The following is a 15,074-nucleotide window of genomic DNA, read 5'->3' as shown; positions in this document are numbered from 1 at the left end:
AGGCTCAGAACAGGGCTGGGCAGGCAGCCGCGTGTGCGGTTAAGGTCCCCCAGACCCGGTCTACCCTGATGACACTCCTTCAGGTACACCAAGCAGGGCTCTGAGGTCCCAGTGGAGTGGGCAGGTGGTATGCAGGGTTTCAGGATCAATGCAGGCTCAGAACAGGGCTCTGCGTGCAGCCGCGTGTGCGGTTAAGGTCCTCCAGACCCTGTCTACCCTGATGACACTCCTTCAGGTAAACCAAGCAGGGCTCTGAGGTCCCAGTGGAGTGGGCAGGTGGTATGCAGGGTTTCAGGGTCAATGCAGGCCCAGAACAGGGCTGGGCAGGCAGATTCTACACCGGGACCCTAGTAACGCTGGATAGGGTCAGCTCTCTGCTCCACCCTGCACAGCATCCCTTCTCCTGACTGCCCTCACCCAGCAAATGTACACTCTATGGTGGTCCACTGTCACCTCCTCTATGTAGCATCTTCATCTGCCCCATCCAGAGACAAGAAATGCTCCTTAGCTTCTGGTGACATGATGTCTGACTTGTGAATGCTTGCATCTTGAAGGAACATTTAACAATGAGGTGTGTACACACACCAGGGGTCTCTGAAGCATTTTGGAGAGGTGCCTATATTAACTGCCAGTAAAGGGACACTGATCACTGCATTATCGGTGCCTAATGTACGGTACACGTGAACTCTTGGAGCTAAAATCTATAAAATATATACTTCTTTGGTTGATTGATCAGTACTTAATTTATACAATTTTTTTTAAAGTTTAAAGGTTTAAAGGTTTTTCATTTAGGGCCACTGCTCCTTGAACACCCTATCCATGCTACCAAATGCTGATGCCACTCTTACCTACTGTCCATCACACGCCAACAAATGTGGCATCTTGGATTATTCCACATCACCAAAACTGTAAAAATGGTTGGACAAGGTATTGTCATTTTAATTTTAATCTATACTAAATTTTAAAACGCTCTGCTGATGTGGTTTTGTTATAAATTTACAGGCAGTGCTACCATGTGGTGGCCTGTCATAAATAAGTGCCGGTGTTGAAGAATAGAAATAATTGCGATGCTGAACATCAGTAAACACTGGCACAAATTAAGCAGTAAGACTGATACACCCTCCACATGCACACACCACTCACAAGCTGGTGGCAATGATGGATGGCACTTTCAGGAAGGGTATTTCTCCTTCATTCAAACAGCACTCCTAGTCCAACCTCATAACTGTGCTACCAGCAACTCTGCTGAACTGTCTCTCGGTTCATACTTGAACATAGTGATTTGAATACAAGCTTGTTTTAAGCAAACATAACATGAGGGAAAAGAAATTGGTAAACCAGCATAGCTCTGCAGAGCTGTTTCAATATTTTATTCTGTATTTAGGATGTAAAATCTGATTTAGAGAATATGCAAAGAAGGATCAAAAGTGGACCAACAGAGCCAAAAGCTAAAAAGAAGGTAGGAACATACTGTAAGGAAATAGGCTTTTTTCAGGTCCCCCCCCCCACACACACTTTGTGCTCCCCATTGGACTACTAGCTTCTGGTTTTTTGACTCCGAGAGTGCACCGAGGCCTGCAAACCAGACCTCAGTGCCAGTGTTCTAACCCCTTACAAAGTGCGTGTGGAATTGGTTACCCCCAATTGACAAGTACTGACTTACTTATAAGTCCTTAGTATATGGTACCCAGGGTACCAAGGGCAGCTAAGGCAGAGTGTCCGCCCAGGGCTGCAGCACTAAGTGTGCCACCCTGTGTGAACCAAAGTACAAAAGGGCTCCCAGCCTGCCACTGCAGACTGAAGAGCAGCGGGCACACTGCCAGCTCGGCTTTGTCATTCAAACCAGTGGCAAAGCCGCCACTTCCCTTTATGTAAGTCTCGTTTAAGGAAGCCCTAGAGAGCCCTATAGCAGGGAGCTGTGTATTATTAAGTGGGACATGTACACTTATAGATATCTCAGCAGAAAAAGTTCCAAAGTGTCGTTTTGCTGTGGAAAAAATAGTAGCCCCATTGGCTAACACAGGGTTACCGGCTGGCACTCCTTCTAAACTTCCAAATGGGACTACCGGACTGGGTACTGTGAAGTATCACATTAATTGTGTCATTAAGCCCGACCTGATGGCCAGGTTGAATTTAATGTTACTATTAAACTAATGTAACACTTCGAAATGTGCCACTGTGTGGCCCAGCTGGTCCAGTAGCCTCACATGGGCACTAGCACAAAGACAGCTTTCTGCCCTCCTGGGGAGTAATGTGAGTGACTCATGGGCTTAAAAACAATAGCTTCCTGCTTCAGGGAAAGATGTCACCTCCCCTTTGCAGGTAGCATTCAGGGTGTTAGCCCAAAAGGCGAGCTTCAAAGGGGAAGCCGATTTCAGTGGGCAAATGGCATTCACATTCCTGAGGGGCTGACCTTTATTCAGGTAGACAAATAGGGGACAGGGACAGAGAGAGAGGACCAGTGCCCAAACCGGTTTACCTGTGGACGTATAGCCTTCAGGTAGCCACACCTCTGCGGTGGGCTACCAAGCTCCTAACAGTCGAGGAAGGGTGCCAACATCTTGGTAGTGGGCAGAATAGTGTACTCTAGGATTGATAAGTGCCACACATCACCAGAAAGTACTCACCAGAAGGGAGGGGGCCTGGTAGCCCATTGGCTAGTAACGGCGTAGCTCTCTTGGGGCACTTTCCTGAGATAAATATGGCACCCCTGGCACCCTGAACCTCAGGTCGTTCAGTTGGAATAAGTGTGTTTTATACAGACAAGGGAACCCAATTGAATCGGTCATGGACCTTGGGTACAGGTGTTACAAACACAGTGGTCCCTCACAGGAAGAATAAGGGAGAAGCAATGATTATAGAAATACAATGAGATCTATATTGCATTGTCCAATCATCATCAAGACATAGAGTTACATGCCTGAGATGGATGCCTGTAGATAAAAAGAAATGGGGGGAGAGACAAAAGGGGAAAAGAGGCGGTGAATACAGGGATATATTAAGTTAAAACGTTTAGAGAAGTTGACCGTAAGGTTTGGAGAACCAAGCAGACATGCTGAAATGAAGTTGTGGGTTTGAATCTCTCAAGTTACTAGTATGTCCTATTAGTGAAAATGATAGTGAGGAAGGGACAAGAAGAGAAAGTCTTATCCTAGGCGACTTCTAGTAGAGGTGATCATTTTAACGGCGGGTGATTCATTGAATGTGTTGCGCTCGGTGGACAGCGGAAAGGTATACTCGTGAAGGTGAGCATGTGGGTGAAGTCAAAATGTCCTTGTGGACCTGAAAATTGTGGCAAGGGTAAAAGTAAACTTGCCAACTGCAGGGAACGGTTAGTCCCGCAGTGGATCTGGAGAAACTGGGAGGCAAGCTTGTGCTGCCCACATAACCTACGAAGTGAATAATAAGAGTCAAGAACGGTATGGGTGTGACAGCGGCCGAAGAGAGTAGTTAGAACTGAGGCCTTACCACAGAGGTGGTCCGAATACTCAGTAAGAACTGTGAGTTATTTTAATTTTGATGAAGGAATCTGTGGGAAAGGAATGCAAGGGAACCATCAGGGGAGGTATAACCAACTGAACTCATGTTATGAAAACCGGACGATTTGACTTACCAGATTGTGAGCCCTTGTGGAGAGAATCGCACCTCGGTGTTTAACCCCTTTGCCACGGGGGTATTTCCCCCGCGGCACGGGGTGGGGAGGTGGCGGCGGCTGTGCTGTGCTCGTGACGAGCCTAGCTCGTCATGAGGCACAGTAGAGCTGTGTTCATGACGAGCTGAGCTCGTCACGACTCCGCCCACTAATTGATTCTCCCGCACAGGCGGGGAATCAATCGCGCGTGGGCGGAGTGCGACCGTTATGACGAGCCCAGCTCGTCATGAGCACAGCTTCACTGTGCCTCATGACGAGCTGGGCTCGTCATAAGCACACAACTGGTTAACAATTATAAGGACCAAAGAAGGACTGCCCTGCGGCCCTTGGAGCTATGCAAAGACAGGCTGCACCACCTGCTGGGCTGCACCCGCTGCATGCGGGCCAGCAATGTTTGAGGCTCTTACCTCGGATAAAAGTTGATCCGCAGCCCCTGACCAAAGAAGTGACTCCAAGGATCAGTCTGCGGATCCCCTTGAACCAACTCCAGGGATAAAAGAGCTGAAGAAGCCCAAAATGGCAAGTTAAGCCACCGGAAAAGATTCACTGCTAGCTGCTGCTGGGCTCCCAAAGAGACTGATCCTCGGTGGCCAAAAGTTGCATCCGAGTCAGCTGTGCTGGGGAGTGCCATCAGTGTCTGAATTGGTCACCCAAGAGAGACACTAGCCCCAACTAAAGGATCCAACTCTAACCACTGTATCCGAAGGCCAGAAGTTCAGCTGCTGTTGCCATTTGATCTATGGAAGGAGGTCTTCGTGGGACCCGACCTTTCTGGACAAAGTTCCCCTACATTACTCGTGGACTGAGGAAGCACCACGAAGGCCCTCCCGTTGCCCGCACAGCAAGCAGAGCATAATTGAGCATCTTTTCATCCTGCATCCCCAGCATCAGACCACTCCAATAAAGTCTGTGGGGGTCATGCTGTAAGGGCTGGAACTGGACTGGAAAATGCTCTAGTGACCAGGTACGTGTCCAAATCTACCATATTGGCCCTCCAGACCTTAATCTTGTCAGATTTAGCTGCCCAAGCCAGGCCAGAGTAGCCAAACTAACTTCTACAAACGTTTTCAAAAGTTTCCAAACTTTTGTTGACCAATGCTTCTTTGCGATCGAAACTAAAAGTGATAAATCAGTTGAACAATCCTATCTCCAGAATCCTCCAGTCAATTTTGCTCATCTTGCACTCTATAAGTAATAAAAATACACTTTACTTTTATGAATTGGTGTCGTGTTTCTTTCTTGCTGTGTGGTTTTCTTATTCCGTTGTTTGGTACTGTTAAATGCTTTGCACTAAGTTCCTGTGTTCAAGCCTTGCTGCCTGAAAGCCATCGCTACCTAGGGTTGACCTTAAGGTAGGTCAAACAATCCAGACTGGGATCAATAAAGGTTTTGCGAGTGTATTTCATGATAAGGCCCATCAGCCATATCATATAATCCACCCAGATCCTCACAGATACACTGAGGTCAGATGGAAAAGAGGAATGAGGTGCAGGGGGAGGGATGAGGAAGAGCTCATTGAGGTCAAGAGAGGTCTTTAAGAGTGATTGATATGAATGTAAACACAGACAGTAATATGGAGGGAAGCGAGGTCATAAGCGAGAGGTAGAGAAGTCGACTGAAATATGTTATTTAACGAGTCTCATGGAATTGTGAATACTGATCTTATTTTTTACACAATGGAAGAAGAGTACTTTCTTAATCTCTGCCAGCCAGGACCAATAGGAAACCATTGGATCTGAAGCACAGAAGAGGCGGCTGAAGGACCGACTTACCCCGGGGTGGCCCGGCCGATGCACACATCTCTCGAGGGCAACGAGGTGGAGGTTGAGTCCTTTTCCGAGCTGGTTCAGGAAGGCCAGGTTCAGCGGCACCCCGAGCAAGGCGTAAAATACACAGAAGACCTGCCCCGCCACCGTGCTGGGGTACAAGTTACCGTAGCCTGCAACCAAGGACAAGGAATGAGTACATGGTTATAGAGGTGTGTCCTGAATATGTAATGCTGGATGTGGTCGGACTGGGACAAGTGCTGAATGCTCTACCGCATGATAATTATATACATAGTATAACAGTGATAATACTGTGAGGCAAGTCTCAATATTTGTTTAAACCCTTATGAGTGTGCCGTACCCTGCTGGGTCAATCCTGCTGCACACCTGAATTTGACAATGCACCTGCACTTGCTTGAAGTCTCTGCCATGATTAAACCAAAGTTCCACTTGCATCTAAATTTGCCGGGTGGACCACATTCTTGGCGGTGAGGATACTCCATCTCCATTGCAATAGACTACCATTACCCCCAAGAATTAAATCATGCCCAAAATGAGGGAGCTACTCAATGTATCCCGGTGTCAGCAAATACATCAGGACAAATTCAGCTTATGTCACTGGGACCGGCCCAGGTCCCAGGTCTGGCTCTATAATAACTGGCAGAACTCGAGATGTGGCTGGATCCTCCTCGTTTACTGCACAGCTGTTTGCTCAAGAGGAAGCGGGCCAACCGCTGGTTCAGACCAATTGTGGTTCACTCAGTGTCCTACTCTCAAGTGGAGGGAATGAAATCTGTGTAATGGAAGCTCTATCCCTCTTGTCTGTCACCAATTGCGACCCAGCTTTTAGTACAGTCTGCAGAATATACTACATGTACAACAGTGAAACCCCTTTGTCACACTCAATTTAACATGTTAACCTTACACTATCAGTCCTACATAAGCAGGGCAATGTATACCAAAAGCAGATAGCAAAGCACACACAATTAAATTCATACTTAACAATGTAATGTAAAAGTGAATTTATACCGCGCGGCTACCACTCCAAGGAGCATCTTGGCGCTAAGTCAACCAGATGGAGAAGTTGATGGGGGAAGACATAATTCACACAGGTACCAAGACTACACCATAGCTAGGCAAGCTGCATCGGTAAGAGAAAAGATCCATGTTTTTAGAGCCTTTCTGAATTGAGCCTCCTGCGACAAGGAACGAATGAAGGAGGGAAGAGCATTCCAGGCCTTGGCGCCCAAGACGAAGAGAGATTTGCCACCCTTGGTGGCTAGCTTGAATTTAGGGATGGTGAGCAGATTCAGTCCTGAGGATCTCAAGCAACGTGCCGGATGGTAGCGTTTAAAGCCATTACACAAATACTTCGGGCCTTGCTGATGGAAGGCCCTGAAAGTAAGTAGAAGGAGCTTAAAAAGAATCCTTTTACCAATAGGAAGCCAGTGGAGTGTGTTCAGTGCGGCTGATGCAGACGATTTACGCGGCCAGCGTAGTACCAGACGAGCTGCAGCGTGCTGGACTATTTGCAGTTTACGTAGAACAGTTTTAGTAGTTCCTGCGTATAAACTGTTACAATAGTCCAGCCTGGAGGTAATCAGAGCAACTGCGACTGTCTTCCTGGCTGGCAATGGCAGGAGATCAAAAAACTTCCTCAGTGATTTTATTATACCGAAGCATGAGCCTGCCACTGTCAGCGCTTGTTGTTTAAAGGATAGCTGGCAATCAAACCTAATGCCCAAATTCCGGGCAGAGGTGATGGTCATAGGGGGAACTTCAGCATCCTCCGGCCAGCAAGTAGTTGGAGAAAACAGATTTTGTTTACCAAAGGGGATAATTTCTGTTTTGCCAGCGTTGCATTTGAGGTGATTGTCCGCCATCCAATGAAAAGTAGCAGCTAGGCACTGTCTGAGATTATCCTCACTTTCTGTATGGTCACCGTCTAGCACTAAAATAAGCTGAGTATCATCAGCATAAGAGACACTACTAATCTGGAAGCTAGCAATTAATTTCATCAGAGGGACCATATACAAGTTGAAGAGCAGAGGACTCAAGCTTGATCCCTGAGGAACTCCAGAGCAGAGAGGTCTGGCCTCCGATTGAAAATTACCAAGCACTGTAACTTGTTGTCTGTTAGTAAGAAAATTTTTTAGCCAGGCCAGAACCACCCCACCTACTCCTGCGGCAGCCAGACGGTTCAGAAGAATGTTATGAGAAACCGTATCAAAGGCTGCCGACAGGTCAAGTAGGATTAATACGGCTTTCTTACCCCGGTCCAAGGCCATCCGAAGGGTCTCTGCTGTATACAGCAGGGCAGATTCAGTGGAGTGATTAGATCTGAACCCTGACTGATTGGAATGCAGAATGTTATTATCTTCCAAGAAACTCGTGAGCTGGTAATTCACGAACTTCTCGGTCATTTTGGATAAAGCGGGGAGTAGGGATATTGGCCGTAGATTAGAGAGGGTGGTCGGGTCGGCCAGTGCTTTTTTTTGAAGAGGCTTAAGAGCAGCAAGTTTCCAGTCATGTGGGATATCCGCTGTGGTAAGGGATGAGTTAATGATCCCATTGATAATGGGGTTCATTACTGTGGCTAGAGTATGTAGGACTAATGGGGGACATGGATCAAAAGGTGAGCCCGATTTGCAGGCAAGAATGGCCTTTAAAGAGTCTTCTAGCGTTACGTGTGAGAATGTTTCTAGGGAAGCAGTGCTTTCCTTACTCTCACTGGTCTCCATGATGTCTGTGAATTGTACCGTGGACGAGGTTTGGGGGAAGGTCTTAACAATGTCCACGATCTTATTTTCAAAATACAGCGCAATTTCATCACAGAGTTTCTGGGATGGCGGGATTTCCTGCCGAAGAGCTAACGGATTGGTAAAATCTTTAACTATTTTAAAAATTTCTTTCTCCTTGTTGCCTTGGGCTGCCATAGAAATGGCCTGGAGAAAGTGGGCTTTCTTAGCTGATTTTATATGGGCATGATAGGTTCTTCTTGCTTGTTTGTAGATGTCCCGCGCAGAGGCTTCATATAGCCTGCGCCATTTCCGTTCCAGTTTTTTTAGCTCTATCAGTTCTAACCGAAGGGCAGATGAGAACCAAGGAGCTTTCCTCTTTGTTGTTCTGGTACTGGAACTTGAGACCTGCGATCTAATGGGGTCTAATTGGTGGCCTATCTTATTTAGCCAATCACAAAAACCTTGATTGTCTCCAGTAGCGTTCCCTGTTGTCCTAGGAGCAGTAGCTATAAGCGACTCAATCAACTCGGGTCTCCTAGATAGATTCTTCCAATTAGGTTTACACATAGACTTAGAAGTAGGAATCTTGTGACGATTCGGTCTCATAGTATTGTGATTTAATAAAATATGAAAAGGTATGAAAAAGTGGTCAGACCAGATCTGGGGACAAGGTGAATTAACGACAAGATTGGTAGCGTTGGAGCATATACAATCCAGAATGTGACCTCCTGAATGGGTACTTTCATGGGTCAATAAAGTGAGTCCCAGGACATTTATAGTCTCCATGAAGCTATCAACTCCTGGCGCAGAGGGAGTGTCAAGGTGCAAATTTAAATCTCCTAACATAGTAAAATTAGAGAATCTAAGCACTAAATCGCTTAGTATGTTTCCCAAGCTGTCAATGAATTCCTTTGCTGGGCCAGGGGGGCGATAGATCAATATCCCAGAGAAGGTAGACGAGTCGTGAATGGTCAGGGAGAAGACTAAAGCTTCAGCCCCTCTAATGTCAACCAGCTCATGGGAGGCACATTTTAGGGTGCTACGGTGAATAATAGCAATGCCTCCACCTCGTTGTATGGGTCTGTCTAACCGCTGAATGGAGTAGTCCTGAGGTAAGGCTATGGCTAGGTCAGGATTACACCACGGTTTCAGCCAGGTTTCGGTGACCAACACCCAATCAAGCTTATTTTCGGAAATCAAATCGTGGATATTCTGTGCGTTCTTACAGATGGAGCGGGCATTGATGAGGCCACCTCGAAGTGCTGTTGAGTGAGCAGAGATCATAGTATGCGAGCCATGCGGTGCGCGCGGTGGCGAGGCATCCCTGGGTAACATGGTCGGCATACACAAACAGCAATTGCAAGGATTACACACTCACGATAGAGGGCCGCCTCCACGCCTCCGTTACGCTGACGGGCGCAGACGGGCAGGACTCTGGCCTGACTCAGGCACGAGTCCTGCCCTTGACACAAGGGCAGGACTCGTTGACACCTTTCACCCCCCCACATTATAGGGTTGAGTACCTTATTCAAATATTACTATTCAAAAGCTTTTTATTCCTTGCTGAAGGGGTGGAAAAGAGCAAGGAACTTCACATTGACTTCTATTATTCTCTGTAACTGTGCGATCTTCCACCCCTGCCATGAAGAGAATAAGTCAGGAATGGGATCTTTGTTGCTTCAATGGGATTTAGTTTGATAGCACAAGATTTCCTCCTGGGCCCAGCAATCATGTCCAATCCCAGGTTTCCATCACAAGAAAAGTGTAAAGGCACCAATCCTTGGCTTGACCAGCTGATAACCTGCCCCAGCAGCCAACTGGGTGCCAACCTGACGCCAGGACCATGACGTTCTTCCTCCTGGCGCCAGTCGCCTTTAATAGCATCAAACTATCTACAGTGCATACGATTGCATCTCTCTGCAGTAACCTAAAGAACCTTGATAACATCTTCTTAACATAGCCTGACTGACCCCATATACCAGCCACATTTTATATGTTGAAGTACCGCAAGCGTACAGCAACCAGCAAATTGACTACACCAAGGTAGCAGGTGGGGAGAGTAGGTATTCAGTGAAACCTTCTGGCTGTGCACGTTCCAACGGTGATAAAGCTTTAAACACCTGCAAACTGCCATCCCTTCACTGCCTTCTGTCGACCCAAACACCATCACGTTTTACCTCATCCACTGACTTCCAAGCAGCATTCATCTCAGAACTATCCAGCTTTTGCACAAGATCTTCAAAACAGCATCTTCCTTGGAGACTTCAGCTTGGCAAGAGAAGAATCAACCAAGACCATGAAAGATACCTTCCTCAATCTGCTATCCAGCGCTCATGTCTTCCAGCTCATCGGACTGCCCACCCACATAAAGGGGAACATTTGCGACCTCATATGCACCACTCTGCCTAAAATCATGCACCACTCGCTACAATTCATGGGGTTCAAGCCTCACAATGCCATTCCATTCTGACTCACCTACCCATGTAGGCCAACTAAAACCACTGAAAATATTGAGCAAATCCTTTCGAAACTTTCTAAACAATGCACTCCTCGCCACCCAGACATCACTGGCAGCCAGCACCTGGATACCCTTCCGGGTGATTAGTCACTCTCTACAAATCCAAGTTAATTAATTGATTGAGCCTCTTGACATTGAAACCCTGCAAAACATGTCAAATACATCCTTCTGAAAATGACAGGTAGTCTTGTTCCACACAAGGTACATTCCATGAAACCAAAACCCTACACACCTTGGTGCAGTCAAGAGCCATCAACAACCAGAACACCATTAGATGCCTACCAGGAGAAGAAACGGCGGTCCCAGATGCAAGAATTCCTAACATCACCGATGAAGCTCTGCTTCACTTCCAGGCAATTCATCTCAGAGGCCACACCCACCCAAGCAAAAACCATCCTCAATGGAACCTCAACCTAGATCAAAGCACATCATAACAATCAAGGACTGTCATAATTCCGCTCTTGTCCTTCCGAGGATAAGTTGACAACAAGCATTGTCTACGTCAGGGCCACGATCAACCTGATACATCAACAGAATTCTATTGGCCATCACCACAATGAACGCCAACTGCACCCTATACAAATGGTCCACCTTCACCACCCTCTTTGTTAGTCACGCTCCTCCTATCTATGAACGCCAGTTGTTATACAGACATCAGGTATTTCTCCTATGTGAAGAAGATCAGTTGGGAAGCCTCGTCCCACCTCCGGGACTGGATCAATGCTGCACAAGGCATCTTCCTGGATGCTCTTAAGACTAGCCAAGATGTCCCTCTCTTGCAGAAGCACAGTATGAGTCACACTGGTCTCAGGAGCTACCACCCAATCACCCACCTCTGACTCCTGCGGAGGATGACAGAGAAATGGAACAGCAGGTTCAACTTGCCCAATGAAAAGAAGGGTGTGGCACATTTAAAACAGTACTTGAGTACTGTGTGCTGTAGTACATCCCATCATTTTCTACAGCTTGCAGTTCAAACAAGTTAACTCAGTGGGTGTGTGCTAGAGGTGAAGCAATGAAGCTCAGACTCTGGGCCTCATTTATGAAAAGTGACACATCGTTGTGTGAAAACAGCGATGCGTCACTTTTCATTGTGCCCTCCTTGCGACATGCTGGATGCGTCATATTTACAGTATGACGCGTCATGTCGCAAGGAGTTACAGATGTATCAGTATTTCTGAGGTATCTGTCGGCCCAAAAATGACGCATTGCTGGAGTATGTCATGAAAGTGACGGAACTCCATCAATGGGTCATTTCACATGGGTAAGTCCCATTTCAAATGTGCCTGCGTCAGTCTTATGCCCGCTGTGAGGCAGACATAAGATATTGACACATTTGGGTCCTAGAAGTGACACAGTGAAATCTCATAGATTTCATTGTGTCACTTCTACGAGCTTTCTTGCGTCGGAACACCCACCCTTCATACATTATACCTGGTGCAGGTATAATGTGGCGCAGGGGTTTACAAAGTGACACATCTACCTAGTTGCGTCACTTTGTAAATATGACGCAACATGCCGCATTTTTTACCCTGCTGGTGCGTCACAAAAAGTGACGCACCGGCGGCGCAAAAGTGACGCAAGGGCTCATAAATAAGGCCCTTGGGCCATATTATCAAGAACGACGCAAACATTATCGCCGCTTAGCAGGAAACTGCCGCTAAGGCAGCGAAAAGGGGCTTGATAATATGCCCTAGAGAATTCCAATAGAAGCCCATGTTGTGGTGTCAAGGACATCAAACCTGGGCTTCTATTGGAGTTCTCTAGGGCATATTATCAAGCCCCTTATCGCCGCTTTAGCGGCAGTTTCCTGCCGCTAAAGCAGCGATAATGATTGCGCCGTTCTTGATAATATGGTCCTCAGTATCTTACCTCCTATAGGTTAATGGGATCCTGAGTTTCCAATAGAAGTTCCTGTATGACAAAGGGAAAGTTGACAAATATATTAGGGGCTCTAAGCTCTGGTGCTACACACTGGAGTTACCCGACACAGTTCAGAATACGAGTACTGACTCTACACTAGTTCCATTAGCATTAGGGTGCTAATTAGTACTGAAGGGTGTATCGGGCGTCCATGGTTGGCACCAGAAAGGAGTCACAAATGTCCAGAGCATGTTCCTTAGAACATGTTAGGTTCTGTCAAGATTTTCTTATGCTGAAGACACACACACCCATGAACTTAAAAACAGGGATCATTGGTTTAGGATAAGGTTCCAAACGAACCTTCCATATGTAAAATCTTAAGAGCCATAACATTAATGATAATGGCTTCAATTGATCTAGTATATAGCAACAAATCTCACCCAACAACGGTCGCTATTTGCAGCCGCCACTGAGACCTTTTCCGTGCTCGAACTAGGGATGCCACCTTGATGCTCTTGAACAGATCACATGAGATGGATGGGGTGTGGCTCTTTCCTTCGAAGCTTCCAGGGAAGATGCAGATGACATGCCTTTTTGTTCTTCATTACTTTCACACCCAAAATAAGTTGTTTTCTTTCAGCATGCTCTCTAGTCAGCCAAAACAGCCCCGTGCATGTTTTCAAGATTCTAAGAGTCCCAAACTCCATACTAATGTAGCTTGTAGCATTTCCCATGCTTCTCTTAGATCTGGCCATCTTGCTCTGTGTGATTTGGCAGGAAGTGAAGGTTTAGTTCTTCCCAAATTAATATGGCTGCCTGTACACTCCCTGTCAAAGTCTCTTCCCAAACCATAATGGCTGTCGTATTGCCTTACTGTCCCTTCCTGCTTCTCTTACTCTTCAACTTCATGTTCTTTTCTATTTAAGGATGCAGAACCTGCCATTCCATGCATCACAAGTGGTCTGACAACTGGGGGGGGGGGGGTGAGTTTCTTGCTCCTGGGTTACTTGCTCTTGGAATCCTGCTCTTTCTCCTGAAATTCTGCTTAATCTCTTGGAATCCTGTTTCATCTCTGATTCATCTGGAATTCTGCTTCCTTGCCTGAAATCCTGTTCCATATCCCAATTCCAGCTCCAGCTGGAGCTGGTCTTCATCAACTGTGGTTGGGGTTTTGCGAGAGCCGGGTTCTTCTACCATTTTCTTCTTGAATTCTCCTGCCTACTAGGAGGGTTTTTATGATGCTTGGCTTTTTCCTCCATTTGGTGGACCTTCTGCGAGACACTTGTTGCTTACATATGATATTTGGCAGTGTTAAGCAGGGAACATGGCGGCTGCGAGGTAAACGGCCGCGGACCGCCGGAGTGAGGAGATGAGGAGGATAGAAGTCTAGCGTTCCATTTACCCCCTTCCCCCAATCCCGTAATGTAATAGTAAAGTAGCAACAACCGCTAAACCGTAAAATCCTTCTTTGGTTATCGCGGATCTATGCAGGTTTGTCCTGGGGGCCCCCGGAGCCGCTCCGAGCTGGGAATCACCGCCCCAACGTGGAGACGAGCCGCGGAACAGCTGAGGCGTACACGGACGGCCCATGTGCTCCTCCGTAGTGGAATAGGCAGCATAGGCGGGCTGGATCGAAGAGATTTGAAGGCACAAGAGTGCGGAAGGGGCAGAGTAATAGCGGCGCCAGATGAGAGTGGGAGAGAGACCCCCTGCCTTCGAGTGGCAATCAGAAGAAGCACTCGGGAGGCGAAGAGGATTTCCGAAAACAGCAAGAAGCCCATATGAGAAACCCACTATAAAATTGGGTATTCGGTCTGATAAGACATCCAGATACACTCTACGTACCCGAGTGGTAGGAAAATCGGGGGTAAGTCCTGACTTTCATTTACTTTTGGCTCCAGAGGCCCCTATAGAAACTGTTATCAAGGAGGTTGTCCAAACGAAAACATTAAAGGCAGGCAAGATAGCAAGACAACTGGCGAAGAGCCCGCGAGGGAGGGTAAAAAGAATCTCAACCCCCCGGGTCAGGGTTACCCCCTCTCTTAAAACCTTCTATAAAGTCATGTCCCACTCTACTACGGTAGGAGTGGGTGGGGGGAAATTAGCGGCTGCCAAAGAGAGCCAGAGGGGGGTGAACCCTCAGTTGAAGCTACAGATGAGACTAACTCCACATGGGGAGATGTAGGCAATACTGAGGTGACCAGAGGCTATGGTCGGTCAATTGGAGCAGTGTTTCAGATTCCAATACAGAATAGCTTCAGTGCCCTCGAAGCAGGAGAGGAGGTGGAAGGTGAAAGAAGTTCTTGCCAGGAAGTTCATCCCGAGACTGCGATAGCAACAGAAACAGCGACAGTGACAGAGACAGGGGGATTGAACCTACACCTGGAAACTCCTTTGGGCTCTATCCTATTGGGATTAAGGGACACGATAAGTAGTAGGTTTAAAACGTCTGAAGCTAACCAGGCAAATATATCCGCCCTGGCACAGAAACTAGATGAGGTGGCAGTAAGGACCAGCGTACTGGAGGTAGAGGT

At 47.1% G+C, this 15,074-nt stretch overlaps 1 protein-coding gene across 1 annotated transcript in view; it reads right to left on the bottom strand.

Annotated features, from left to right (window-relative positions):
- Positions 1-15,074, bottom strand: part of KCNK16 (potassium two pore domain channel subfamily K member 16) — a 75,496-nt gene that overhangs the window by 8,552 nt on the left and 51,870 nt on the right. The window contains exon 3 of the mRNA XM_085609113.1: positions 5,425-5,591. Within this exon, the coding sequence (XP_085465239.1) occupies positions 5,425-5,591 (167 nt within the window). The remainder of the gene's footprint in view (positions 1-5,424; positions 5,592-15,074) is intronic.

Source organism: Triturus cristatus, chromosome 6 (assembly GCF_964204655.1).
Source record: "Triturus cristatus chromosome 6, aTriCri1.1, whole genome shotgun sequence".
NCBI lineage: Eukaryota > Metazoa > Chordata > Amphibia > Caudata > Salamandridae > Triturus > Triturus cristatus.
The sequence above is the reverse complement of the archived record's forward strand: the minus strand, read 5'-3'. Positions and strand labels throughout refer to the sequence as shown.